This window comes from Furipterus horrens, unplaced genomic scaffold (genome assembly GCF_987537825.1).
Source record: "Furipterus horrens unplaced genomic scaffold, mFurHor1.1.pri manual_scaffold_7, whole genome shotgun sequence".
Lineage (NCBI taxonomy): Eukaryota > Metazoa > Chordata > Mammalia > Chiroptera > Furipteridae > Furipterus > Furipterus horrens.
Genome location: NW_028327177.1, coordinates 10,300,061 through 10,327,493, shown reverse-complemented (window position 1 = coordinate 10,327,493; position 27,433 = coordinate 10,300,061). Strand labels below are relative to the sequence as shown.

General features: G+C 45.6%; 1 protein-coding gene across 1 annotated transcript in view; it reads left to right on the top strand.

Annotated features, from left to right (window-relative positions):
* Positions 1-27,433, top strand: part of FER1L6 (fer-1 like family member 6) — a 95,352-nt gene that overhangs the window by 46,748 nt on the left and 21,171 nt on the right. The window contains exons 20-31 of the mRNA XM_090283390.1: positions 4,773-4,907; positions 7,723-7,872; positions 14,206-14,316; positions 14,536-14,697; positions 15,802-15,982; positions 16,966-17,183; positions 18,678-18,800; positions 20,292-20,331; positions 21,500-21,615; positions 22,575-22,706; positions 23,598-23,723; positions 26,879-27,006. Coding sequence (XP_090139516.1) covers positions 4,773-4,907; positions 7,723-7,872; positions 14,206-14,316; positions 14,536-14,697; positions 15,802-15,982; positions 16,966-17,183; positions 18,678-18,800; positions 20,292-20,331; positions 21,500-21,615; positions 22,575-22,706; positions 23,598-23,723; positions 26,879-27,006 — 1,622 coding nt within the window. The remainder of the gene's footprint in view (positions 1-4,772; positions 4,908-7,722; positions 7,873-14,205; positions 14,317-14,535; positions 14,698-15,801; positions 15,983-16,965; positions 17,184-18,677; positions 18,801-20,291; positions 20,332-21,499; positions 21,616-22,574; positions 22,707-23,597; positions 23,724-26,878; positions 27,007-27,433) is intronic.

Genomic DNA, 27,433 nt, shown 5'->3' with positions numbered 1-27,433 from the left:
CTGTTGAGCCAAGTACCTAATTCTTGTTAATAAAAATAGCTGCCATTTACTAAAAGCTGCCTACATGCTGGCATTGTTTGCTACACCCCATTACAGCCCAAAGGCGGATGTTGTTAGTGTCCCCATTATGCAAATGAGGGAGGTAAGCCTTAGGGACCATATAGGTGGGAGATGGGAGAGCCAGGATGGATAAGCCAGGTTGGCCCAATTCCAAAGTCACTTGGTTTAACCTTTTTGCTTCTATTTTGGTAAGAAAGGGCTCCAGTTTCCCTCTCCTGTTCCAGTGTTGTGCTGCCTTGGAGGGACTAGTCTGAGTGTGGCATGGCCCCCTCTCCTGTTCTTTATGATGGGGAAAGCTGAGCCTGGGGTCCCTGCAGGCATCCCTGAGCTCCATTGGTTCACCTGGTAGCTCTCGTCTGAGATGGTCACATGGATCTCAGGGAGAACAGTCTGTGAAGGGCTGGTCCTGCAAACCAGTCCTCTATAAAGTGACCAAATGGTACGAAATAGTTCAGAAGGGAATCCAGTTATTCTGGACGTCACTGAGGATGTGGGACTTAGAAATCCTACGGTGACTAAAGGATAAAGGGAAAGGGAGAGAGATCCTTCAGAGAAAAGCTTTGGGGATAGCAGGAGAGAGGGACTGGGTGACTAGGAGGAAGTCTTAGAGGAGTAGAGGGGATCTTAGAGGGTGAAGAGCATGGAACTTGAGATGCTGAGTCCTGAGACCATGGATGGTCTTTCATTAGACATGAGTACCGTAGGGAACTAAGGCTGCCCCATAGTAGGTGTTCAGCACTGTTTACTCATTTATAAGAGAGTGTTGGCGGGGTGGAGTGGGGTGGGTCACAAGAACTTATTGAGCATCTACTGTGTTCCAGGTACTTAATACGCTTTATCTCAGACAATGGTTATAACAACTCTACAAGGTCGGTTCTAACCCCATTTAAGTGAGGAAAACCATGGATGAGAGAGATTGAATCACCTGCCCAAGTTGAGTGTAAGGTACCTGTGAAACTAGTGTTCCATTTCGGGGGTACCTGATGCTAAAGCCATGCTCTGTCCTTGGCATCTCTCTCTGTTTTTAAAGTTTTAACTAAATGGAACTATAATCTCCCAAATAATGTCATGTAACATGATTATAACAAATAAGTCCTGAAGGAAGCCCCAAAGAATTAAGCTAATGTTGGGGACCTTGGCAGCAAAGTGGAAGAATATATTTTTGTTTGGATGAGACATACAGTAGCTCTTGAAGATGGTCCTTTTACTCAGAAACAACTCTGAGGATAAGCCAATGCCCGCCCTTTCATTCATGCAAATAGCTATGGAGCACCTGCCACGCATGGGATGCTGTGTTAGTGCCTGAACTGTGTCTAGTACATCATAGGGCCTGAATAAATACATGTTGAATAAATGAATGAATGAATGCCAACCTCTGAAATCTTATCAAGTGGTATTTATAGCCCAAAGTGCCAAGGAAGACATCAAAATGTTTCTGTAGCAAAGATGCTGTAAGATCACAAATTGCTTTGGTATCACACCATATGGGTGAATGCTAAAAAACAGATCACATTTCTATTTTTTAAAGCAACATGAAAACGTGTGGTTCTTTGTGATGTCAATCATTGACACTGGCTAGCTTTGTGTTGCAACTCCCTAACTCCTGTTTATTGGCTGGTTGAAACCATTCTTTTTTTCTTTTTGTCCAAAAACTTAAGATTTTCCCTGAAATGTTAGGTTAAAAATCTTACTGTATCTAAGGAATAAAATACCCTAAAAGCAAAAAAGCAAGAAAGGAAGGAAATTGTGGAATGCACACTATTTTTATGACTCAGATAAAGAAGAGCAAGAAAAAAAAAATTCTTTTATGACCAGCATGCCAATGATTTCATGCTGTGTCTAGAGATGGCACTTTATGTAAAATTCTAGGATGACCATTTTATTTGGGCTTTGGAACCCGGGCAGTTAAGCCAGGCCAGATCTCCCTGGAGTGAATAGTGAGAAGTGAAGGCGCAGTTCAGAGGTAGTGCAGAAATTTCCCCAGGACTCACCAGCCACTGTGCTGTGGTCACCTGTGAAATCACCCATTTGCCTGCGTGGCCTAGAAGAGAGGAAGATATGTCCGTGGCCTCTTTCCAGGACCGGCCTCACATAGTAATGGGGCAGTTTCTTCCCCGGGTGCAGAATCCACCCATTCTGCAAACCACCTTAGCCCTTAGCTCTGTGAAACTCACATGTTCCCAAACATGCAGTTGAACAGAGTAGAGGATGCAGGCCCCACCACGACCTCCCTTCTGAAGGTACCACTTTAATGGCCTGGCAGAGGGGCTGCGAGCCACTTCTAGGTGAGCTGCTCATGGTTCCGGAGCGGTTATGCAGGCTGTGGTCCTTCTGTATCCTTTGGTTTCTCCGTCCGAATAACAGGCATAGCCAACTGCCAAGATCAGTTTGCTAAGGTAAAAAGAATTATGCCATGCAAAATGGTGAGGATGATTTTGAAGACCCTGGTCTTTTCAATGCAGCCAAATAAATATCTAAAAAAATAGTAGAATTCTGGGGACTTTCAGTCAAGATGGAGGCATGGGTAAACATGCCTTGCCTCTGTGCACAACTATAGAACAGAATAAAACTAGACTACGAAACAAATTTCACCCAGAATTGTCATAAAATGAAGCTGTGGGGAAGTCTGACAACCAAGGATTTACAGAAGCCACATTCATCCAGACGGGTAGGAGGGGCAGAGATGCAGAGCGACGTGGAGAGGCGTGGAGATGCAGAGAGGCACAAGTGGCCCCATATCCACATGTGGTGGATAAACACAGGAGGGATACCTTGGGAATGAGGGACCCCAGCTCCAGTCCAGACCACCCAGCCCAGGGTCCCAGTGCCAGGAAGATAAATCCCCATAATTTCTGTCTGTAAAAACTAGTGGTATTTGGGGAAGAGGGGGCAGAAAAAACTACGTCCTCTTAAAGTACCCACGATGAACTTAGGACTCATGCAGATGCACCCACTCTGGGATTCAGCACCAAGGCAACGGCTCAAACGACACTAGTAGCATATGGGGGAAAAGTGAATTCTGAGTGGGGAGAAAGCTTCATCCTGGGCAAAACTCTAGAGATCAGGTAGCAGCATTTCCCCTTCTGCAACCCTTTCCCCACACAGAGCAACTGATCAGTGACAAGGGTTGCCCCTCCCTGGCAATTACCTAAGTCTCCTCCCCATACAACTTAGCAGGTGCACTAAGACAGGGAGTCAAAGCAGCCCTACCTAATACACAGAAACAAACACCGAGGGGCTGCCAAAATGAAGAGACAAAGAAAAATGTCCCAAATGAAATAACAGAACAAAACTCCAGAAAAAGAACAAAATGAAATGGGGATAAGCAACCTTACCAGGTGCACAGTTCAAAACACTGGTTATCAGGATGCTCCAAGAACTCATCGGGTACTTCAAAAGCGTAAAAAAGACCCAGGCAGAAATGAAGGCTGCATTAAGTGAAATAAAGAAAACTCTACAGGGAACCAACAGTGGAGGGGATGAAGCCAAGAATCAAATCAGCAATTTGGAGCACAAGGAAAAAGCATTCAATCAGAACAGCAGGAAGAACAAAGAATTCAAAAAAACAAGGATAAGCTTAGGAACCTCTGGGACCTCTTTAAATGTAACAACATCCAAATTGTAGGGGTGCCAGAAGGAGAAGAGCAAAAGCAAGAAATTGAACACTTACTTGAAAAAATAATGAAAGAAAACTTCTCTAATTTGGTGAAGGAAATAGACATACAAGTCCAGGAAGCACAGAGAGTACCAAACAAGAAGAGTACAAAGAGGACCACACCAAGACACATTATAATTAAAATGCCAAAGGCTAAAGAAAAAGAGAGAATCTTAAAGGCAGCAAGAGAAAAGAAGTTACATACAAGGTAGCTCCCATAAGAGTATCAGCTGATTTCTCAAAAGAAACTGCAGGCAAGAAGGGACTGGCAAGAAGTATTCAAAGTGATGAAAAGCAAGGATCTACAATCTAGGTTACTCTATCCAGCAAAGCTATCATTTAGAATGGAAGGGCAGATGAAGTGCTTCCCAGACAAGGTGAAGCTAAAGGAGTTCATCATCACCAAGGAATATTAGATTTAAATCCCACTCTAGAGTATTTGATGACAAAATTTTTTTTGCTCACAAGTGAAGAATCACCAGATATCCCCCATGCTCAGTTTACCCTTCCATAAAACAGAGGTAATATTAACATCTCCTTGGTGAGACTGAATGAGTTAGCATCCTGGGCTTTGGTACCAGAGATCCTGGTTGAATCTCAGTTCTGCCACTGGCTGGCTCTGGACAAGTGACCCCCAGTTTCCTGCTGTAAAATATGAATAGGTAACTAACTGTATGCACCTCCCAGAATTGTGAACTTTGAATGCAACAGTGCATGTAAAGTGCAGCTGCCAGCACATAGTAAGTGCTCAATAAAGTGTAGCCAGTCTTATCATCACAGCATTACTGTGAGAACTGAGTTGAAATGGTGTATGCATATAGGGTATTAGACACTGTAGGGGCTCTACCCGTGTAAGCATCTGCAGGGCAAGGAATCTTTCCATGCACTAGTATCTAGTAGTACATCAACTTACATTGTTCCTTGAATGTTGAATGAGTGAGTAATAATGGCAAGAATGTGTTCTCCTCGCTATTCATAAGTATCTGCTGAATACACCTCGGAACCCCTGCACCCCAATTGAATGATCTTTTGCTTTTCTTTCGGCCCCACCTTCCAGGTTATTTCCCAGACCCTCTCCCCCACCTGGAACCAGATGCTGCTGTTCAATGACTTGGTGCTGCACGGAGACCACAAGGAGCTGGCAGAGTCCCCACCTTTGGTGGTGGTGGAACTGTATGACAGTGACGCAGTGGTGAGTGTCCCAGGACAGCACTCTCTGTGCCTTGCTGAAAGTGCTGTGTGCTACTAACTCTATTTAACCAGCCTGTGAACGCTCAGGGTCTAGATGTGCCTGGCGGCACTCCTGACCTGAGAAAACAGTGCATTACAGAACCAGGAAAATCGGTGACGATCATCTGCTTCCTTCACTAAAGGGTTTTTCACTTAGACTGCAATTAAAATAGGATCTGGGTCATAGAACTGCAGCTGACATACACAGCTTCAGGAATAGGATACTTTATAAAGCATCCCCCACTTGTGCCCAGCCGCCAGCTAGCTCCCTGTCCTATTTCTGCTTAATAAAAATGCCCGTGCCTTTTGAAAGCAGGAGGTGTTTATTGATTTTGCCTAGCTAGAACAGAAAGGATGGCTATTGTCACCAATTCAGCCTTTGTAACTGGGTTTTTTTGTTTGTTTGTTTTGGTCATTGCTTCTGAATCCTGAAGCTTCTTTCTCTCCAAAAAAGCCTGTGTTCAGAAATGTTAAATAGATTAAAAAGCTTCCTGGAGATTTATTTATTTTTAATTACAAGTCAAATCTTTTTTAAATTACGAAGTCTAAAATGAAAGGCAAAAGTTTATTTATTTTCTCTGATGACTCTACCTTCCTGCAGAAGCACAAGTATATTCAGTGCAACAGTTTTCTGAAAAGCGCTCCTTAAGCTTCCTCACCTCCTCACTTCAGAGCATCCTGGCAGCTCTGACCCTGATCCAAGGTCAGGAGGAAATTCAGATGGGAAAATTGTAGGAGATGAGCAGGCACCTAGGAAACAGAGAAAGAAACGGAGACCCAGGAAGGTCAAATGCCTTGTCCAAGGTCACAGCTAGCTGGAGACAGAGCCTCCTGTGTCCCCTCTTTGCTGCACACGTGGGAGTGACTGGTGTGGTTGTATCCCTTTAGAAACACACATCATTCTACTTCTCCATCTCTGCCTCCCTCGCGCGCCCTTCCTTCGCGCGCCCTTCCCTCCTGCCCCCACCCGGGTGCCGTTCTCCCAGCTGTAAATTGGAGCTAGATGTGTATATTTATGGAATGTGAGTTCCATAAACCTTGGGCATGTAGTATAGATTTTCTATAGAAGCAGCCATAAAATAAGCACCTTTTCAATTTTATTCCTAACAACGTGGTTCTAATCCTAAGTATTTTTATTTGAAAACCATGACAACAATCAAGCCTCTTTGAAAGCTCCTCCTAAACCAACCGGCTCCATGGATTGCCCTTGGTTGTCCTTTGCTTTTCAGACTCCTTCTAGATCTCCATCTTTCTGATTGCGGGTCCCACCCCAAGCCAAGACCGTCACAGAAAAACAAGCTCACATCCTCACATGTAAAAGAAAAGGAAACGTAGGAGAGAGAAAAAATCATGAACGTTTTGTTCTTTTCTCCTGAAGAGATGCGTGTGGATGGCAGCTACACCGGGCCCACCATCCCGCGGGGATGGTCAGACTCTGCCAGACGTGCAATTTCAATCTAGAGCTTCCTCTCCTCACTTAGTGCCTCGTGTCTTCATTCCTCATTAGGCTCTGCTGGCCGTGGAGGAAATGAGTTTATATTTGGAAAATCTGTTGCTTGGGTTTATGTTGACTCTTCTGCTTCCAGGGCTGATTTTAATTATTCCCAGCTAGATCATGGACAAAATGAGTATATGGCACATTCCTCCACAGCCCTGCCCAGACTAGGAGCAGGTCTGACCTGACTGGGGGATACCAGCAGATGGCTTTGTTCCCCAAAGTGGCCGAACTAACCCCCATTTCCACCTCACCCAGGCTTCCTTCTACAGCCAGGAATGCAAGTGCTCGTTCTTGAGTTCAAAGGCAACAAAGCCGTGCAGCCTCAGCCAGAAGGGAGTGGGGGCTCTGTCCTTGGACTTCAGATGACATTAATCCAACAGATTTCACTCAGTAAATACGTAATGGGTGCCCGCCCCGTGCCAGGGGGCACAGCAGTGAATAAAACCGGCAACACTGCCTGTATGGAGCTTACATTCCAGGAGTTTCTCAGATAAACAGCAAGCAAAGCAGCCCCACGCTCTAGCCACGTGCTGCTCCTGCGGGGCCGTGGGCCCGTGCTCCTGGAACCAGGTGCGGGGGAGAGGCAGGAGACGAGGCCATCTAATAGTTCTTAAACTCATGGACCACATCCATCCATACATATGAAAATAGTTTAACGCCCTGTTTTACTCCCCCCAAAAATAGGGTAGAATTGTTCTATCCCTTAAACATACTGGCCTTTGTCATCATCACCATCATCATCCTCTTACCATGTATTGAACACTCAGTGTATACCAGTCACCGTACAAAGCACATATGTCATTGCATCAACCTTCATGGCTTTATTCATGGGTAATAATTTTAACCCCTCTTTAGGCATAAGGCTCAAAAAAGGCTGAGTAAAAGCTCAAGGTCATAGCGTTGCCAGACTCCGAAGCTCATGTTCCCACCCACAATAGTGTCCTGCCCTGGTGAGCTTTTGGGATGTTTGCTGCCACCTTATTTCTCCTTTTCCCCTTCAAGTCCACCCTAGATGATTATTTTAACTTTAATCCTCTGAGCTCTATATGCTGAGGAGAGAGATAAGCCCTAAAATAGTCTTGGGTCTGAAGCCCCTAAGATGACGCTCTTAGAGTTTTCCCTGGGAGCCCAAGCCTTGGAAAGCGGTATGAGGACAGCAGCAAGAGGGAGACACCGAGGCTGACAGTTTGGAGAAGATTATTTACAAAATCATCCTGGTGCTGACCAGAGCCAGGTAGGTGACGATCAGAGCCAAAAACTTCTATCTTCTCTGCCTCAGGGAAAGCCAGAGTATTTGGGCGCCACAGTGGCTGCTCCTGTGGTGAAGCTGGCTGACCAGGACTATGAGGCACCCAAGCTGAGCTACCACCCCATCTTTTGTGGGAACCTCTCTGGAGGGGACCTCCTTGCTGTATTCGAGCTGTTACAGGTAAGAGAAATAGAAGTGACAGCTGCACTAGTTGTCGTCTGTCTGGTCTACCTGGGCAGAGATGAGGCCTCACTGGACGTGCACTTCAGTGAGACTTGCCTGGTCCCTCCCTGCTGTCCTGTGTCTTCTTCTGGGGATCTGGGAGGTGTCACTTAAGAACACAGGCTTTTCCCACAGCCCCTGTGCTGCAAGTTAGAATCCCGGGATGAAATATCCTTATGGGTTTAGCCAACAATGCTTATACAAGTCCTTGAGCTTCCTGCAGACCATGAGAGGATAGCAACGAGGAAGGGAACAAATATCTGTGGGACTCACCACGTGCCTGGTGGTGTGTTTGCTGCCTCACTTACCTTTCAGCACACCCGACCTCCGTCAGCCCTGCTGAGATAAGTGTTATGATTCCCGTTTTACAGATAGTGAACTGAGGAGTAATGCAGTTGACTGGCTTACCCGATCCTGCAGCTTGTTGGTAGTCGGACTGAGAGCTGAACTTAGACCTCTAAAGCTTTTTGCTCCTTACACCATGTCACACAGTGTCCTGAAGACAAAGAGCCTCTTGATCTGTCTCCCCACACGTAGGGTAGTTTATAAACACATGTTTTAGAAGACTTTTTCAGAAAGCAAAGGCAGGAAAAGTGGGGAGGGAAGCTGAGACTCCTGAGTCTGGCTGTCAAGTAGAAGACCAAATGGGACACAGAGAGGACCTCACAGAGACATGGCCAGGTGGACCTGTATCAGAGAAAGCTCGCTCCCTGACCATTTCATTCACTAAGGGTAAGTGGCACTTCACCTTTGGGTTAGACCAATCCCTCTATAGGTAGGCCTGTTCTTCAGAAATCCCAATTTCTAAAAAAAAATCTCAGTGGAGAAACTAGAAGACAAACATTCCTAACACATAGAGAATAGTTGAGAGTGAAGGTGATGGGAGGGATCCCATGGATGGAGAGGTCATTTCCATTACTTTTAGAGTGTGGCCTTGGGTGAGCTACTTAACCTCTCTGTATTTCACCTGCAAGGCGGGGATGATAATCTACCTGAAGTCCCTGGCATCAAATAAACACTCAATAAACACTACCTGTTTTACTAGTAGTAATATTGTTATGAAATGGGACAATAAAGTGAAATATAATGAAAAGAGCTCTGGCTGAGAAGCTCAGTTGGTTGGAGCATTGGCCTGACACACCAAGGTTGCAGGTTCAACTGCTAATCAGGGCACATACAAGAATCAACCAATGAGTTCAGAAATAAGTGGAACAACAAACCAATGTTTCTCTCTCTCTCTCTTTCTCTCTCTCTCTCTCTAAAATCAGTAAATAAAATCTTTAAGAATATAGTGAAAATAAACTTTAAGAAATGCTTTACATGACATATTCCAATAATATGCTTTGTTTTTATTTTTAAAATTACTTTGCATGTATGGCAAGTGGTACTTGATTTCCTTAGCAATGTGAAAGTTTGATTCTGTAAAACAAAACTGTATCTACTGACAACATTTACTGGATAAAGAGTATGGGCAGGAAAAGGAGTAGGGGAGTGGCTGACGTGGGAAAGCTAGATCTAGTCGAGGCCCTCATTTTATGTGTCAGAAAGCCGTGGCTCGTTTTGTTAGTTCCTTTCTGTTTTATATCCCACTTATGAATGAAATCATTCAGTTTTTGTCCTTTTCCAGCTGACTTATTTCACTTAGTATGATACTCAAAAGATCCGTCCATGTTGTAGCAAATGGCAATATTCCGTCTTTTTATAGCTGAGTAGTATTCCATTGTATATATATATGGTTATCTTTTTAAAAATTATTTATTTATTTGTTTGTTTATTTATTTATTTTTAGAGAGAGGGGAAAGGAGAAAGAGAGGGAGGGAAACATCACTGTGTGGTTGCCTCTCACTCACGCCCCCAACTGGGGACCTGACGTGCAACCTAGTCATGTGCCCTGACTGGGAATCAAACCAGCAACACTTGGCTCGCAGACCGACGCTCAGTCCACTGAGCCACAGCAGCCAAGGCTTGGATATCTTCTTTATCCAGTCATCTGTTGAAGAACACTTAGGTTGTTTTCATGTCTTGGCTATTGTGTCTAAAGTTGCAGTGAACATAAGGAGACATATATCTTTACAAATAAGTGTTTTTATATTTTTCGGGTCAATACCCAGAAGAAGAATTGCTGGATCATATGGTAGTCCTGTAAAATATATGCTAAAAGAAGGAAACTAGACTTTGGGTGGGGAGCATGCACTAGAGTACACAGATGTCAAATTATAATCTTGTACATCTGAAAATTATATAATGTTATTAACCAATGTTACCCAAATAAATTTAATACAAAAAAAAAAGGAAGCTAAAAAACTGAGGCTCAAGGTTAACTGAATTGGATTCAATCCACTGCTCTTTTCATTACACGAGGCTTCCTGAAGTGCTGTGAGCCTGAATCCCCTAATCAGTCAGTGGGGGGCTGCACCTGCTGATCCCTGCAGGCCCTCTCAGGGCTGAGCTCTCTCCATGGTACGGCCCACCTCTCCTCCCTCACCTCCTCCATGCTGAGCTTCCTGACGGCTGGGTTAATGGAGGAAGCATTGTCAGAGGCAAACAACCTAAGAGATAAAATTCATTAGCGTTCCGTTAGGACTTCTCATTTGATTACTTGTTCAAAAAGTAATTTAATCATCAGCGCAGCTGCCTTAGCATGTGGATCTCATACATGCTGAGAGGTGGGAGGTGGAAAATGCCTTCATTTGTCACCTGCTGCTCCCAGTTTTCATCTGTGGATGGTTTACCCAGTCTCTCCCTCTCCTTTCCTGAAACACCTCCCTGCCTCAGAAGAAGGATTTAGTACGCTGGTTTCTCCATGCCCCAGACTGAATTTGCTGTCTGTTTCCCTACCCTGCCCAAACTGCCTGCCTCCCCCAGCTCCGGTCACCCCAGTTCTGGCTCAGAGCTCCACTGTTCTTCCAGACTCTCTGCCATCAAAATTCCGACTCGGCTTTCATCGTTCACGCTGCGTCTCTATCCACAGCCAGGCCAAGCCCGATCTGTGAACAGAGTCCGTCTTCCCTGTCCTCACAGGCTCTTTCTCCCTGGGGTTGTGGCATTGTCCTCCTTCCTGCCCTTTTCTGGTTCACTTTACCTTCCATGGTTCTTCCAGAACACTCTCTCCTTCAAAAATCATCCGTGGCTCCCCGCTTCTTCTTATCTCCAGGAACATCCCCCAGAGTCTGCCTTTAGTTAACGCCAAATACAGTCCCTCCAAATAAGCAGAAAGAAAATTTGGGAACTGCTCCATAGTATAACTGTCCTGGGGACTGGAAGTGCCCGTTACCACGGTGAAGACTCTGAGAAGAGCTAATATTTTCCAAAGGTTTTTGACCATGAAACTTTTTTTTTTTTTTTGCATAACTCTTTGTAGCCCATGAGGAAAGAAACCTGGCCCATAGGAGAATGTCAAATTTCCATAGGCTGGCATTTAAACTCCCGAAAGTTGTCTTCAAGCTGCTTCTCCAGCCTCCCATTTCACCATATTGCTCTGTACACGTGACGGCCTCTTTCTGCCAGGCTGCTCCCAGTTCCTGGACCTCACTAAACACACGTGATCCTGCACTTTCAGTCACGCTGTGACCCCCCTTGGGAATGTCATCCCACTCTGCCTACGCCCACCACCGCACTCCATTTACCTAGTTAGGAGAAACGTCATCATCAAAGTTCAGAACAAGATATACCTCCTCCAGGAAGTTTTCCTGCTTTCACCTCAGTCAAATTAAGTGTTTTCTTCTGTTTTACAGCACATTGCCTCTTTTTCTATTTAATCCAGGCTGTGGCAATGTCAATTGCTTACAGACTTGTCATGCATGACCCTGAGAGGGGCAGCTCCTTAAATTTTGCACCCCAGGTCCTCTCCTGGCCCTGCAGCTGCACCTCCATCGAGGCCCTGATATTTTGTCTCTACTGGGATATCAGAGCAGTCTGGCTTTTAGGCCAACTTATCCTGCCCACCCCTACCATTTTGCCTTCGTAACAATTCCTTATTTTCCCCAGGCCTCATGCCCCACATAACTACACACCATGTAGTTTCATATGCCAGCAACTGACTCATTTCCCTGTGAAAACCTTTCATCTTAGCTGGGAGCAAAGTCATTGAACCTCTACCGTGTAGTGAACTCCTTCAAGTCCTGCATTGAATATTGCGGGCATCTTTCAGGCACTCATGAAACAGCTCTGTCAGGGCATTTCCCAGGCCGGCACTTCAGCAGCCCCAGGATGAGCAAACACACATATGGTAGGCACCGTCCTCTGCCGCCATCCCAGCTGTTCTGTGCCTTTGCCTCGCTCCCGTCTCCACCGCCAGGCAGCGAAGGCCGTGCCTCCCCCGCCCCCCCGCAGCTCCTCTCTGTGGTCTGGCTCATTCTGCACCTTCATGGCCGTGAGCCTGTTTGGTATTCGCAGTGCCTGCTGTCCGTCTTTCCTGAGCTTTCTTATAATTAAATCGACCACATCTGCCATGGCCAACTAGAATATGTCTGCAAAAAAGAAAGGGCGCTATGTTTAGGCTTGGCAGGTTTTTGATGAGCAGTTCGGCTTCTGCGGGCATATGGAGCTAATGTGTCAGTCAGCCAAGAGACGTTCGTTGATCAGGAACCCAGGGATGTTAATAACACTGCCTGGGGCCTCGGAGACTGAAGTAAAGTAGACAAACACCTCCCTTGGCCAAGTCAGGCAAACACCCCAGCGAGGAGAACCTCCTTCTCCAAAGCAACGTTTAATAGAACATCTCAGGGCCTTGAAGGATCATCTGGCCCAATGTCTGAGGCCCAGAGAGGGAAGGGGACTCCTGCAGGGTGTCCAGGCTCAGTCCATGAATTTCTGCACTAAGCGTCTAGACAGGACACACTGTGTGCCAAGGACAGTGGCTGGGGGCAAATCAGGGACAGCTTCTTGAAAGATGTACATGTTGAGCCAGGCCTTGAAGGCAGCGCAGGGTGGCCTGCACGGTGGGAAAGACCCTTTCCTTAGGAGACTTTCTAAGTCCTTCGTGTGAGATTTTAATAAAGCAGGATGGTTCTCCTGCAGTTCTGTTAACTCAGAATGCACAGGAAATGACATCTTTTCCTCCTTGGAGGTCTGACTCCAAAAGGCTTCATTTTCTGTTTCACTGATTAAGACATGGTTTCTGGTTACTTAAACAGGAATCTCTCGTAGCAGTGCAAAGTGGGGAATAGTTAAGTCTCAGAGGGTCAGCTTGCAATCAGAGCCCCTTCCCTAGTCCCCTGCTGGAGTTCCAAGGCCGTTTTATCAGGTCACAAGAATCCATCTACTTGTCTCCTCTCGGCCCCCCCACCCCCATCTTCTGAGCTTATGGAGAGCTCATTAACCTATCAACTTCGGGGCACATCATTAAGTGCTCACTAAATGAGGGTTACCTTCAGAATGAATGCACTTGTCATTAGTAAGTCATTAAGTGTGGTAAAATGCATCATCGTGGTTGCATTTTAAGCTGGAAACATTGCTTTTGTTCAAACAATGACTTTCTTCTGGAGGAAAGGTTTTAATCAGTTACATACCTTGGCGGATGCTGATTACAGGTGAGTGAGGGAGAAGCACGAAGAAAGCAACCGAGAGGCGTACATATCTCACTGGGTGAGACAGTCCCAGAGACATCGTCTCTTTCCCTCAGTCTCCACTTTCCAGCAACTCCCAAGTCCAGCTGCACGTAAAACACACATGCCCTTCCTTGCCATGCCCCCTGCCCCCCCCACCCCGGTTCCAGCATCCATCATCTGCTGCTGCGAGGAATTCAAGTATTTTAATTATGAGAATATCTCTCTACTGAAATGAAATCTGTCTGCCTATACATACCTTCTGTTCATGGGTCACTTTTTATTTTTCAATTATAGCTGACAGACAATACTACATTAGTTTCAGGTATACAACCTAGTGATTAGATATTTATATAACTTATGATGTGATCCCCCCAATAAGTCTAGTACCCACGTGGCACCATAGAGAGTTATTACAATGTTATTGACTATATTCCCTATGCTGGCCTTTATATCCCTGTGACTGGTTCTATAACTGCCACTTTGTACTTCTGAATCCCTTCAGAGAAAGAAAAACACCGTATGATGTCACTTATAAGTGGAATCTGAAAAACAAAATAAATGAACAAACCAAACCAAAGGAGACTCGTAGATACAGAGAACATAATGGATAGTTGCCAGACGGGAGGAGGTTTGGGGGGCCGGGTGAATCATGACTATCTTATGGATAAGGTGCTCATGTGGCACTGTTAAGCCTTCCCTGCCTGCCCTCTACCTTCTCACAAGCCCTTGTTCTTTGTGATAGGTCCCTTCATCTGGGCTGCAAGGGCTCCCTCCTATTGACCCACCAGATGTCACCCAGATTTACCCCGTTCCTGCCAGCATTCGGCCAGTGCTGAGTAAATACCGAGTGGAGGTATGGCGCAGGGAGGGGCTGAGTTGATTTGGGGACTAAAGGGCATCGCAATACGGCCATCCATTGTATGAGGGGAGCTGTGGGATGAGAGGGAGACACGGTGGCTCAGACGGGGCCCCCGGTTACTGCACAGCCCTTTCCTGGAAGAACGTCCTTGAAGTTCTCAGGCGGGTTCCCCCCCGGGTCTTGGAGTGGCAGTTCTGCTGGTTCTCTCCTCAGGTTCTCTTCTGGGGGGTCCGAGAAATGAAGAAGGTGCAGCTGCTCTCGGTGGATCGTCCTCAGGTTCTCATCGAGTGCGGGGGCCGAGGGGTCAAGTCCTGTGTGATCCAGAGCTACAAGAACAACCCCAACTTCAGCATCCAGGCAGACGCTTTCGAAGTGGTGCGGGCATCTCGTTTCTCCAATACCCTTCATTCCTACAGATTGGCTTGGCTGGGGGAGACGTTTTAGAGTTTGGGGGTGTCCACTACCTGCAAGGAAGGACAGTCAAACTTAACTGAAAAGACGGAAGTTCAGAATGAGATGAAATAGACTTTTGCCGTGGTTTGGTTTTATTTTGAAAGGTTCCAGGTTAGATCACACAGCAAATCAAATCAGGTTAACAGTGGTTCCCAAAGTGTGGCCCCCAGTTCATCAGCATCACCTGGGACCTTTAAGAAATGCAAATTCTCAGGCCCTACCCACACCTCCTGAAATCAGACACTGGGGGTGGGGGGAGGGGAGAGGGGCAGGGGCCCAGACAGCTCTGGCCTAACAAGCCCGCGATACATCCCAGAGTTTGAGACCCACTAGCCTACAAGATACCCTCACAAAACTCATTTTAATGGTTAAGTTAAAAAATATTATTTGTGCATAAAATGGCAGTAGTTTACATGGGAATTTACACTTCTAAAGTGAATTTTTTTTTTTTTTTTGTCATCTGTGCTTTTGTTTCAATATTTCAACATCCTTTTTTGTGCTCTGATTTGGAGCTAATTGTGAAGAGTTTGCCCTGCCCGATGCAGTCGGTGCCAGTGAACGCATACCCGAGTCAGTGGGGACTGGGATTAAGGACCGTGCCTCGCGTGTGCGTGCGCTGTACATCAGGCTTTGCTGAGCTTCGGGGGCCTCCGGGCAAACAGCTCCATTTCAAATGGCTCCCTTTTATACCTTGGGCCTGGGGAAATATCCATTTGAGGTGAGAGTTCTCCTGGCGAATAATGACAAACTGCGATGATTAACAACACTGCCCTTCGCGAGGGCGTGATTTCTGCAATACAAAGCTGGGGTGACCCGTCAGTGCCACTCTTCACATTTTGGGTAATTACTCCTTGGCCTGGGAAGGCGTTGCTCCAGACTTCTGGCAAGCAGCAGCGGCGGCCTGGAAGAACAGCGTGACAAGGCAGGGACAGAGGGAGGAAGGGTGTCCGGCTGACTTTGCTCCTGCCCCAAGCGCCAGGCGCAGCCCCGGCGACTCACCCGCTTCGTCCTGGCCTCCCTCCCCAGGAGCTGCCGGAGGACGAGCTGCTGCACCCGCCCCTGAGCGTCTGCGTGGTGGACTGGAGAGCTTTCGGGAGGAGCACCTTGGTGGGCACCTACACCATCAACTGCTTGAAGCAGTTCTTGTGTAAACCCAGGGAGCCCCTTGCCCTCCCCTCCCAGGAGGATGGACCTCAAGTTGGGCAAGGTAGGACGTCCCTGCCACGTTCCGGGGCTGCAGACTACAATGCCCTGGTGCCTGCTAGGGGGCCCGCCTGAAGGTGCCCCCCACCCTGTCAATTGGGTCTTTCTGAAGAATCTCCTCCTTAAGTCCCACCTCCGCTTCTTTAGTTGGCAGATTCTTACTTTAAGAATGACATCAGAATCAACTCCTTTGAGAAGTGTTCCTTGAATATTACTCAAGCTCCCCACCACCACCCCCAGCCTGCATCCACTCTGTGACATTTTTCTTGGCTTGATGCTAATTTGGTCCACTTCCCATCTCAGGTGCAGAGTTGAGTTAATTGCATTTCTCAGTCGATGCTGTACAGTTATCATTGGTCTGTCTGAAGCTTCTCATTATATCCACCGTACCCCCCCGTCCTCCCCCGTGCTTTATTTCCTGTCCCCACTCCCAGGCCCCTCGCCATTGTAGCCCCTGCACCACCAGTTCTTGTGCAACGTAAATCCATTTCCTTTACACGTATGAAATGCTGCTATGACCTTCATTCCGCTTCCTGCTCTTTTCATCAAAGCTGTGTTTTAAGGTCTATGCCTATTGCTCTGCGTGTGTCATCAGCTTGTTGCCACTGTCTGCTGCTTCTCCTCCACTTGGCTTTCCCTTTACCCTTATATCAGACCCCTCGGCTGCCTTCAACTCCCCACTTCCACAAGCAATGATAAATGACCTCTGTTCATTAAAATTACTCTGAGGATCAATAATGAGTGCAACCACTTATTGATTACCTACTAAGCAGCAAATGCCTTACATCCGGACCTCATTTATGACTGCAGTGACATGGATATTTTCCCTGTCCCTTTATAAATAAGGAATATGAGGTTCAGAGATATTAAGAACTTGCCTTATTTGCATCCAGATCTGCCTGATTCTCAGTCTTGGGTCCCTGTCATGACCTCCCTGTACCGTAGGCCCGCTGACTGACCAGCTCTGCTTTCCTTTTGCTTATTCAGATTCCCTGATAGCCACGGAGCCCTCTGGGCCCCTCAGCTCCTCCCAAGAGCCCCCAACAGATCATATTTATGTGGATGTAGAGCCACCTGCCACAGTGGTACCCGACTCTACCCAGGTTCAGCAGTCTGGCCTGGTTGACATCCCTGACTCATCCCCTATGCTGGAGCCTGAACACACACCGGCGGCCCGGGAGCCACCAAAGGATGGAAAAGCCAAGGTTAGAACAGAATCACTCTTCACATTTACAAGGCTCATCAGAGTTTGTATTGGAGGCTCGGGATACTAATCCGACCACCTGCTAGCTGTGAGACCATGGGAAGGCAACTTCATGTTTCTGAGTATCAGTTCCCTCATCTTTAAAATGGGGATATTGATACCCACTTCACAGCACTGTTGTAAAATCACATAAGTCAATATATGGGAAATTAAAGTGCTAGTCAAATGGGACAGTAATATTTAACTGAACAGAAACTTTTCTCAATTTATTAGCTCGGAAAGACAATGGTTTCCAACTGGGGCCTAATCCACAGACATTTAGAACCTACTTTGTTCAAGGTTATATGGAGCACAAAGATGTGTCTTCTGGGTTCTGAAGAGAAATGACGCTTCTCACCCCCAGTTAGCTGGGCTGCTGGAAGGGGGGATGGACATGTATACAGAGAACCATAGCCAGGACTGTGATTTATCTTTCTGTGTCATAAATTTAAGTACATCCTGATGCATCAACTGACTTAAAGAAGGCAGTTTTAAGAAAATCCTAAGAAGTTGCTTGCCCAGCAAATGGCAAAGGCTGAAATGAAAAGCGGAGTAACATAGATTAATGGATGTTTGCTCAGGCTGCTCCCATCTCGTCCTTATTTCATGCGACCTTCGAGGGGTCCTCTTCCTCTCACCAGCATGGCACCTGCCATTTTATGTTAGAATTCTTAGTTTAAGTGTTTGTCGCTACCATAAAACTGTGGGCCCCATTAGGTCAACGATAGTTTTTTAAAAACATTTCTGTATTCCCTGCATTTGATAGTGTGCCCAGAGCATTCATAAGTGGGGACTCAAGATGTGTCTGAGAGAGTGAACAGATATTGGGTACATGGTATGTCTTGCATGGCTAGTCTCCCCCAACAGGACAACTGTCTTCTCCAACAAATACGGCTTTGTGCCAAACATGGATCACTGCCTCTCCTACACGCATCGCTTAGGTTGTAGGTGTCGTTTGTTTGCACCCATTCAAACCAGAAGTGATACTAAAGGAAAATTGTCTACATCATGTCACTTAATCCTCACAGCAATGAGGTAGGCAGGAATTATTGTCCCACATTTACATTAATTGCTTAATTTATAATCCAGGTCTCTCTGAAGGGAACGCCCTGTCCACTATACCACATTGTATCATAAGCCTGTCTCCCCTCCTGAATTCTAAGATTTCCAAATGTGAGGATTGTGTCTAATTTGCATTACATCCCCAAAGTCAAGCACAGTCTCTTACATCTGTTGAACAAATGTTTGCTGAGTAAACAAATGAGTGAATGAACAGATTATTAAACTCCCATTTATTGAAGTGGTAGGAAGAGGTACAGCCGCAAAACCTGCCAGTGCTTCCATCTGCCTCCCAGAATGCACCTGTGTGTCCTCTTTTCAGGACACCAGTCAACCACCAGCAGATCCATGCAGATCCACGGGGCCTCACTGACAATCCATCCTCTTCTTTTGCCAGGATGCCAGAAAATCTTCCCGGAGGTCTACCAAAAGGAGAAAGAGGACCATAGCAGATGAATCTGCTGAAAATGTCATTGACTGGTGGTCCAAATACTATGCCTCCCTGCAGAAAGCACAGAAGGTAGGGGCTATCCTGGCTGTCACAATCAAGGGGCTTGATAAGAAAGTTGACTCTACCACCACCCTTCCAATTCCACATTATTTCTTCTTTCAAATTCCACTATAGGAAGGCCCTATTCAGGTGTGATTCTGTTAACTATAGAAGGGTTCAAAGCCTGGAAGGACCAGGGGTCCAGACTTGCTTACTCCCCGCCCTCTGGCTGGAGACATCAGCTCTGCCGTCAGTGCTGGAAGGATGTTCAGTCCAGTATGGTATCTGAGGAGTCTGCCCAGCAGTCAGACTCAAGGAGGTCCAGCTAGGAGAAATGGGGTCTCTGCACAGGTGGGCATCAGTGATGGGGGCTTCAGGTACTCCTAGAGACAGCCAGCTCAAAGGGCTCCAGGTCTTCGGCAGGATTCTAAGTTCACATGGGAAGCTATGCAAATAAAGGCAGAGGTCTTGGCTTTAGCAAGTGGGAGTAATCAGTGCATTCCAGATCCCTGGCATGGAACTAGGCAGGGGTGGAGTGATAAAGCTGGAGAACAGTGGGGAGTGGGTTTGGAGATTCAGCAAAAGCTCAGTGGCTGAATTTGGTAAGACGTCTCATCCCTGAATAAGAAAGGAAGGGAAAATTAGTCAGATATCATTATATCTAATTGAATAAAAAGTCCTCTGATTCTTGAGTTTGGAAACACCATAGTTTCTTCATCTAGGATCATCCATGAAGGTTGATATATAGTTAAATAAACAAACCAAATGTTAGTCCCTGCCTCCAACCTCTCTTTTTTTGTTGCAATGGACACACCATTTCTGGGGAGTGCTCAGCCCCTTCTTCTTTCTCTGCTCACCTCCCTAGTCCTTGGGACCAACTCAACAACCCAACATGCCAGCAGGTAAAACTCAGAGCTGCAGACTGAGGTGATCAGACTGAGATGATGCTCCAGGGAGGTGGAAAAATAGTAGGAAGAAGGGGTGCTTTCCCAGTGGCTGAGAGAAGACTGCCCATAGAGCCAAGGGAGTCTACAGCTTGGCAGCTCTTTCCTTGGGTGTGTGGGCACCTTTCTCTAGGGCAGGGCCTCTCACTGCCCTCGGGTCTCGGGTGTTTACAGTGAGCCTTCATTGGGGGGCTAATTTAGGAACTATGTCAATACTCTTTTAAAACAGCATCTCTGCCATGGCTGGCATGGCTCAGCTGGGTAGAGCATCATCCTGTAACCGAAAGGTTGAAGATTCGAGCCCAGTGAGGACATGTACCTAGGTTGCAGGTTCAATCCCCAGTCTGGGTGCTTACGAGAGGCAACTAATCGATGTTTCCCTCACATCAATGTTTTTCTCTCTCCCTTCCTTTTTCTCTAAAAGCAATGAAAAAATGCCCCTGAGTGAATTTTTTTTTTTTTTAAATGGCATCTCTGAGAATACACAGCGTGAAATAATTGAATTAGAACTCCTAGCGGTCAGGATTAATAAATGAGGCATGAGTGTTGATAATCTCGTCTCTGTCTTTTCTCAAAGGAAAAGGAGAAAAATCTCAAAGAGAAAAAAGGCAATACAGGTAAGAAGCTGTTCTGGGGACATTTGAGCCTAGAAAAAAGCCATTTAGGTGAGAGAATTATAAAATGGAAGCCATGGGAGGTCCGTTAGAGCTGTATTCTCTCATTTCCCAAGTGTTGAAACAATCTCAGGAAGATGTCGGCACTTTAAAAAGGTCATGAGCTGGACTGGGACCAGATCCCAGGTCTCCTGAATCCGGTTCAGTGCTGAAATCAACCTTCTGGCTCATGTCCCTGCATTGACAGTCTTAATGTAGAAATAGCAGAGTAAAAATAGAAGTGAGCTGGGACGACAGGCCAAAACCAACACGATAAACTTTAATAGAGGTGATCTGGCTTTAGCTTCCAAAACTCAGTTTACAAGGATTGGATGGATCTGGTTTGGCAGAAATCAAATGAAAGAGGCCCAGGATTAGACATGACCTCCAACTCAAATCAAGCCAACAGAAGATCTTGACCTAAAGTCAACAGTAACACAAGTGCCTGGTGCTGTTTCAGGTGACACCAGTGGAAGGAAGAAAACCAGAGCCAGGCCTAGGTCCTCCGACCACTCCTCATTAGCATATTCCATTCTAAGATCATCTCATGATGCATATGCCATACTATCTTCATTTTGCAGACGGTAAAACAGAGGTACAAAGAGGTTCAGTAAACTGTCCAAGTTTACACAGCTAGGAAAGAGCAGATCTAGAAGTCTGTCTCAGGCAGTTTATTTCTAAAGCCTCACTAACTTGGTGTGAGACCCTTAACATATTTGAGCCTCAGGTTGTCGAACTAGATGAACCTCCAGTTCCTAAACAGATCTGAGAGGGAATGTAACTCAAAGCTTTGGAGTCAGTCCGTCCTGGGTCTGTTCTTTGCTAGTTGGATGGCTGGGCAAATTAGTTCCCCATCTCTGTGCCTCGTTTAAGGAATTCTTCCATTTACCAGGACAGGCCAGCAAAACCGTCTGGCCCCAGGGAATCTGTTGACATGGCGTTACTATGTGAGTTGCATCTCCTCTCGTTCTGTAGTGCACAGACTATAAAAGTCCTACAGCAAAATGTTGCTATTTCTTTTTGAAAAGAGCCGTCATGACACATGCCAGAGCAAAGGGAGAGAGGGAGCCTGACTGTTTCCTCTCATCTCAACTGCATGAGAAGCCTAACAATTTCCACTACGTATCCACAGAGGGAACACCAGACGAAGTAGTGGTGAATATAGAAGATGTCCCGAAGAAGAAGAAAGACAAAATGCTCAAGAAGAAAGTCAAAGAAGATGAAATCCCCAACCTGGCTGTCTTGAAGGTGTGTGGACAGAGCCATTGCCACCGTGGATGGCGGGGGAAGCTCAGAAGGGGGTTCTTGGTACTTCAGTCAATCCTGGTAATGCCTTTGTCTGCACCAACTTACTTTGTCTTATTATAATCGTTGATGCAGAGAAATAAAGTCTAACAGCATGTAAGCCAAGACAAGGGAGCTTGCTAATTTCCCATTTTCTGTATCTTTATATTAAAAAGGGCCACTGGTTGGCCTGGATCCAGCAAGGTAATTGACAGTGTGTAAAGTCCCCTTGGCTCACCTCTTGGAGCTTGATGTCACCATGCAGATGTGCACACCCTGGAAACAGCAGGCATTCTAACTCCAACTAAAGTCAGGCCAATTTCAACATTAGCCAGAGGCTATTAGCTAGAGGCATATGGATGGATATGAAAATTGGGAGTATGAAAATTATGTATCCAAGTAACAAATTGAGATAAGTGATTTTGATAGAAAATTTGAGTAAGCGATTTAGTTATATTACCAAACCTAAAACTCATTCAATTTTGCATGGAAAACTAAGTCTATATGTATTCTAATAAAATAAAATATTTCATCACTTTATATGTGTTAATAATTAGATGTTTAATGAACATATATGGATTTGAATGTCCTTAGAATATGATAGTCTATATCTAAAAACCAATGACATCAATTAGCTATTAATATGTTTGCCATATTTATATTTTTATATTATATTAAAATTTTTTTGGTTTAGCTATATTTGTGGAATTTCAGTGTTTATCAAAAAGGTTTTTTAAATTTTAGTGGGATAGTTAGGTCCTGGAACACTGAGACAATGCTAAAGATAAATTAACAACAGCCTCTGGCTTTTTCCAAGGGGTGTATATCAAGTCTGGCTTTGGAGAATGTTGGCATTTCTCATTAAATCAATCTTGATCCTTCTTTCCTTTGTTTGAACACATTCTTTTCCCTTTTCCCTAAAGATATATGATGGCGACCTCGAGAGTGAGTTTAATAATTTTGAAGACTGGGTAAAAACCTTTGAGCTCTTCAGAGGCAAGTCTACGGAAGACGACCATGGCCTTGATGGAGACCGAGTCATAGGAAAGTTTAAGGCAAGTTGCAGAGTTAACCCTTTTGTTTGATCCTCTTGTCCACAGATATCAGATGTGACTCAGTCCTATTAATGGGACTGTGATGTGCGATGTGTATAAGGAAAACCCTGCATCTTTAAACAAGATCCTCTACAGAACCTCCCAAGACCCAGCCCGTCTTTTGAGAGATGTGTTTCATGGCCAGTGTAGTGGGTTGGATCCTAGTCTAGTGGAAAATAAGGAGAGACAGTTGTTAAATAAAAAGAATCACTAAAGTTTACTTTGCTCTTCCCACCCCTGACCTACCAAATGTATAAGTCATGCAAATCTACCAGATGGATGATTAAAGCAATCAAATAACACAAACCCTTCACCTGGCCGAGTTACGGTATCAGCATCACGAAGTAGTAGCTGACACCTACTATGAACCTGTCATGTGCTGCACCCTTTATATGCAGTGTTGTGTGTTGAAAATAGTACAGGTGTTGCAGTTTGCCCGTGTAGATTTTGAACCTAGTTATAATACTAACTAGCTCTAGCTTCATGATCTTGAGCAGTACTTGACCTCTCTGAGCCTTGGTTACAACATCTGAAAATTGAAATACTGCAGTCACGATTGAATGAGATAAAGGAGAAAGCATGCGCTCAGCACCCACATGTCAAAGGCACTCAGTGTCCCATCTGACACTCCTATTCATGTTCCTCACATAACAGCCCTGTGGGGAGGTATTGCTGTGCCATGAAGAAGCTCAGATGCAAGCAGGTTACATGAATGTCCTGAGGGCAAAGGGAGTGCCAACCCCGGTCCTGTTGGAACCCCAGCTGTGCTCATTTCCCCACTGTTATGCCTTCTATGGTTTCTGGCCGGGCATAGGACTTTTGTTTCAGTTTGGTTGTGCTTTGTGGTTCCAGGGCTCTTTCTGCATTTACAAAAGCCCCGAGGATTCCAGCACTGAGGACAGAGGGCAGCTGAGAATCCAGCAAGGGATTCCACCCAACCACCCTGTCAAAGTCCTGATCAGGGTGTACATTGTGGCGGTGAGCTATCCTTGTTTACTCTGAGGGGCTGTCTTAGTCTGCTCAGGCTGCCATAATGCAATGCTACAGGTGGGTAACTTCAAGAACAGACATTAATTTTCTCACAGTTCTGGAGGCTAGGAGTCCATGATCAAGGTGCCATCAAGGTTGGTTTCGGGAGAAGCCTCTCCCCCTGGCTTGTAGATGGCCATGTTCTTGCTGTGTCCTCTCATGGCCTTGCCTGTGTGCACATCCAGAGATAGAGAGATCTGGTGTTACTTCATCTTATAAGGCTATTAGTCTTAATCGATTAGGGTTCCACCCTTAAGACTCCTTTAACCTTAATTACCTCCCTAAAGGCCCTATCTCCAAATACAGCCACATTGGGGGTTAGGGTTTCCACATATGAATTTTGAGAGGACACAATTCATTCGACAACAGGGCATATGAAGTTTGGTCGGTGACTTGGACATTTACTTCCTGGCTTCCCAGGCTTTATTCGCATAGCTTCATTCACTCTCTGGGTTTGCCTGCTAACTGGGGAGAAAACTAGACTGGAAACAGGAAGCTCACAGGCAAGACTGTTGGAAAGACGGACAGGGCAGCTGCCACTGTGAAACCCTCCCCCCACGACTATGCCTCTGCACTGCGGCAGTCAGAAATTTCACTCCGAATGTATTTCTAAGAAAAATATTCTCTGCCCTAGGCTTCCTACTTTCTGGACACGAAAGCAGTAAACTTGAAGTGTGAAACTTTGGGTCCTGATTGCCAGGAAGCTCAAGGCCAAATGTGGTTCTCAATCAAAGCAGTTGTCTGCTGAACCTTCATGGTTCTTGTATTTGTTTTCATCTCTTGAACTTGGAGTTGATTTTCATAATCTCATTCGATTGCGGTAGTTTGATTTTATATTAACTCTTTGCCTACATTGCCTGCATCCTTTTTTTTTTTTTTTTTGAAAACCTAAATGAAGCATAAATCAAAAATCAAATTCTTCTCTAATGCTAAGGGAGAAGTACATGTCCCTGTCTCCACCATGCCATTCTCATGTTTCCTTCGCCATCATTGCCATGCCCACCACGGGCCAGGTGTGTTCTACTCGCCAGGCGTGTTGAGACTAGGTGTACTTGTAAAGAATCACTGGCCATGCTGGGCAGTCTATTCTAAATACCCACCACAGGCTCAGTTAGACTAATCTTTTATAAATTTTGTTCAGGAGGTCACTATGTCTTGGGAAGTATCTTGGGTGAAATGATTAATATGCATTTCTTGGAAACAGACCACGTGTACAAATACATTTGAGAATGGTGCATATAATATATTTTCCCTTCACCAACCCCTGTTGTTCACAAAGCCCATTATCACATTTAAGGCTCTGAGAATTCCAGAAGCAAAGAAATCTATTCAATTGATGAATCTTTCAGAGCATTTTCTAAACTTAATGCCCCACACATTTCTCCCTCTACAAAAAACCCTGCAGGACAGATGGTACAATGGGACCGAGTCTGGGGAGCCCAGAAATAGAGGGTATGAGCAGTATAAGGAAAGGGAGAAAGTCCTTGGACTACAGAGATTCATTCAGCAAACATCCACAGTCCACTTTTCTGTGGCCAGTACCCTTTGGACAAAGGCCAGGAATGCAGATCAGGTCCCTGCTCAGGAAGCAGCGTGGAGGAGGGAGGGCATGGGCTGGAACTTGAGGACAAGCAGGACTTGAACAAATGAAGAGCCAGGGGGTGGTGGCCCTGGGTTGCAGGAGGCAGGATAAATTCACTGCAGGTATGGACAGTCCATGATTTTCACTGGCATTTCCAGTAACAGTGGCTGTGTGGTTTATTCTCTCACATTACAATTTAATCAATTAACTACATAGTAAGTTAATTTAAAAGCTTTTACCTTAATAGAACACCAATAAAGTAAAAAATAATGCTACTTAAAAGTTATATAAAGAAAGAAAGAAAAATCTTTCCACCTCTACAATTCCACCCCCAGAAATAACTTATTTTTTATGTATATGCAAATAAATCTATATCTATTTCCACTTGTCTACAACTCCCCCTCAGGTATTTATTTAATAGAGTCCTGCTTGATACATTACATATTGATCTATTTTCTTTTCTTAGCTAGTAATATAACTTGGACATTTTCCCAGATCAGTACACACAGGTGTTCCTCATTTTTCTTACTACACTTAGTGTTTTCCTGAATTAATGTTAGCATCCAATTATTCATTCATTTAATAAATATTAAGACTGGATTTGAAGTCCTGGAGACAATATAATGAAGAAGCCAGATAGTATCCTCACTCTCTTGGATATCACAGACTAGCTGGAGGTGGTGGGGGATTAAGAATGTATTAAATATAAACAAAGGAACAGATAAATAAGATGAATGTCAGGCGTAACTGCTACATGGATGATGAAAATTGGGTGATGTGATAAATCTTGGATTAAGTTTCCCCTTAAGTAATTGACATGTAGCTCATTCACAGACATGGCTATTAAACAATGTTCTAATGAACATCCCTGGAAATCTAGCTTTGTGTGCTGAGCATGGGGCTGTTTCTCACTCAGCTCTCTCGTCTACCACGGCTCCATGTTTTCAGTATCATTCCTCGCTGGCCCCCTATCCCAGCCTCCTCTTAGAAGGTGTTTTCTTGTGATGGTGTCTTGCCCAGCTTGTCTGGTATCAGACTTAACCAGTCAGTGCTAAATGCAAGACTGACGAGGTCTAGGATTCAGAGTCCATTCCTTCTGGGAGGAACTTTGCGGGAGTTGGGGGTCGGGGATCCGTGCTACGATTTTACAGACAGATCTCAGACTGCTTAGAACCAGAACCCAAATGCATGCCTTCTGCCTCCTGGTCCAGCATATTCCTCATTTCTCAGTGCCAAGCGCTGCTTTCCACCGGGGAGACAACCCCAGAAAAAGTGAGCTTTGGCAAAGCTGATAACTCTTCTTTTAACAGCAAAATAGAGAGGCGAGCGCAGTGGTCTTTAACCTTGGCTGCACATTAGTGTCATTGAGGGAGCTTCCAAGAACCCCAAAGCCCGGGGCCAATTAAATCGGAATATCTGAGGCTGGACCTCGGGCATGATTTTTAAGAACTCCCAGCTGAGCCCAGTGTGCAGCCGGTGCTGGGATCCACTGAGCCAAGGGGGTTTCCTCTCTCCTCCCCAGGCATTTAACCTTAGCCCTGCAGATTCCGACGGCAAATCGGATCCCTACATTGTGCTCAGGCTTGGCAAGACGGAAATCAAAGACCGAGACAAATACATCCCCAAACAGCTGAACCCAGTATTTGGAAGGTCAGTGGCCATCTGGGGGGCATCGCCCGGTCCCTCTGCATTTGCTCCTGCCGTGTTTCTGTGGGGGCTGCTGTGCGCACCTGTGTCGGTCCGAGTAAAGGGTGGCAGGAGGGGCAGTGCTGACCTCTGCTGTGATAACAGCCAACCCAAGCGAGCGTTTGCAGGGAAAGGCCAACTGCTTTCCTCGATCCCGTCAGGTATAAAGTGGTACATGGTGATCTTCATGCCGGGAGTTTTCCAATAACAATTTTCTTAGATTTTAATCTGCCCTAGAGTCAGCCTCCTGAATCTGGACAGTGAGGTTTCCCTTTTCCAAACAAGGCAACCAAGGCCCAGAGAGGTTTGGAAACATCTTCAGGTTCACACAGCTCATGAGTGGAGGAGAAGGGGCCAGACCTTTGGCTTTGTCTCCTACCTCTCACTTGAG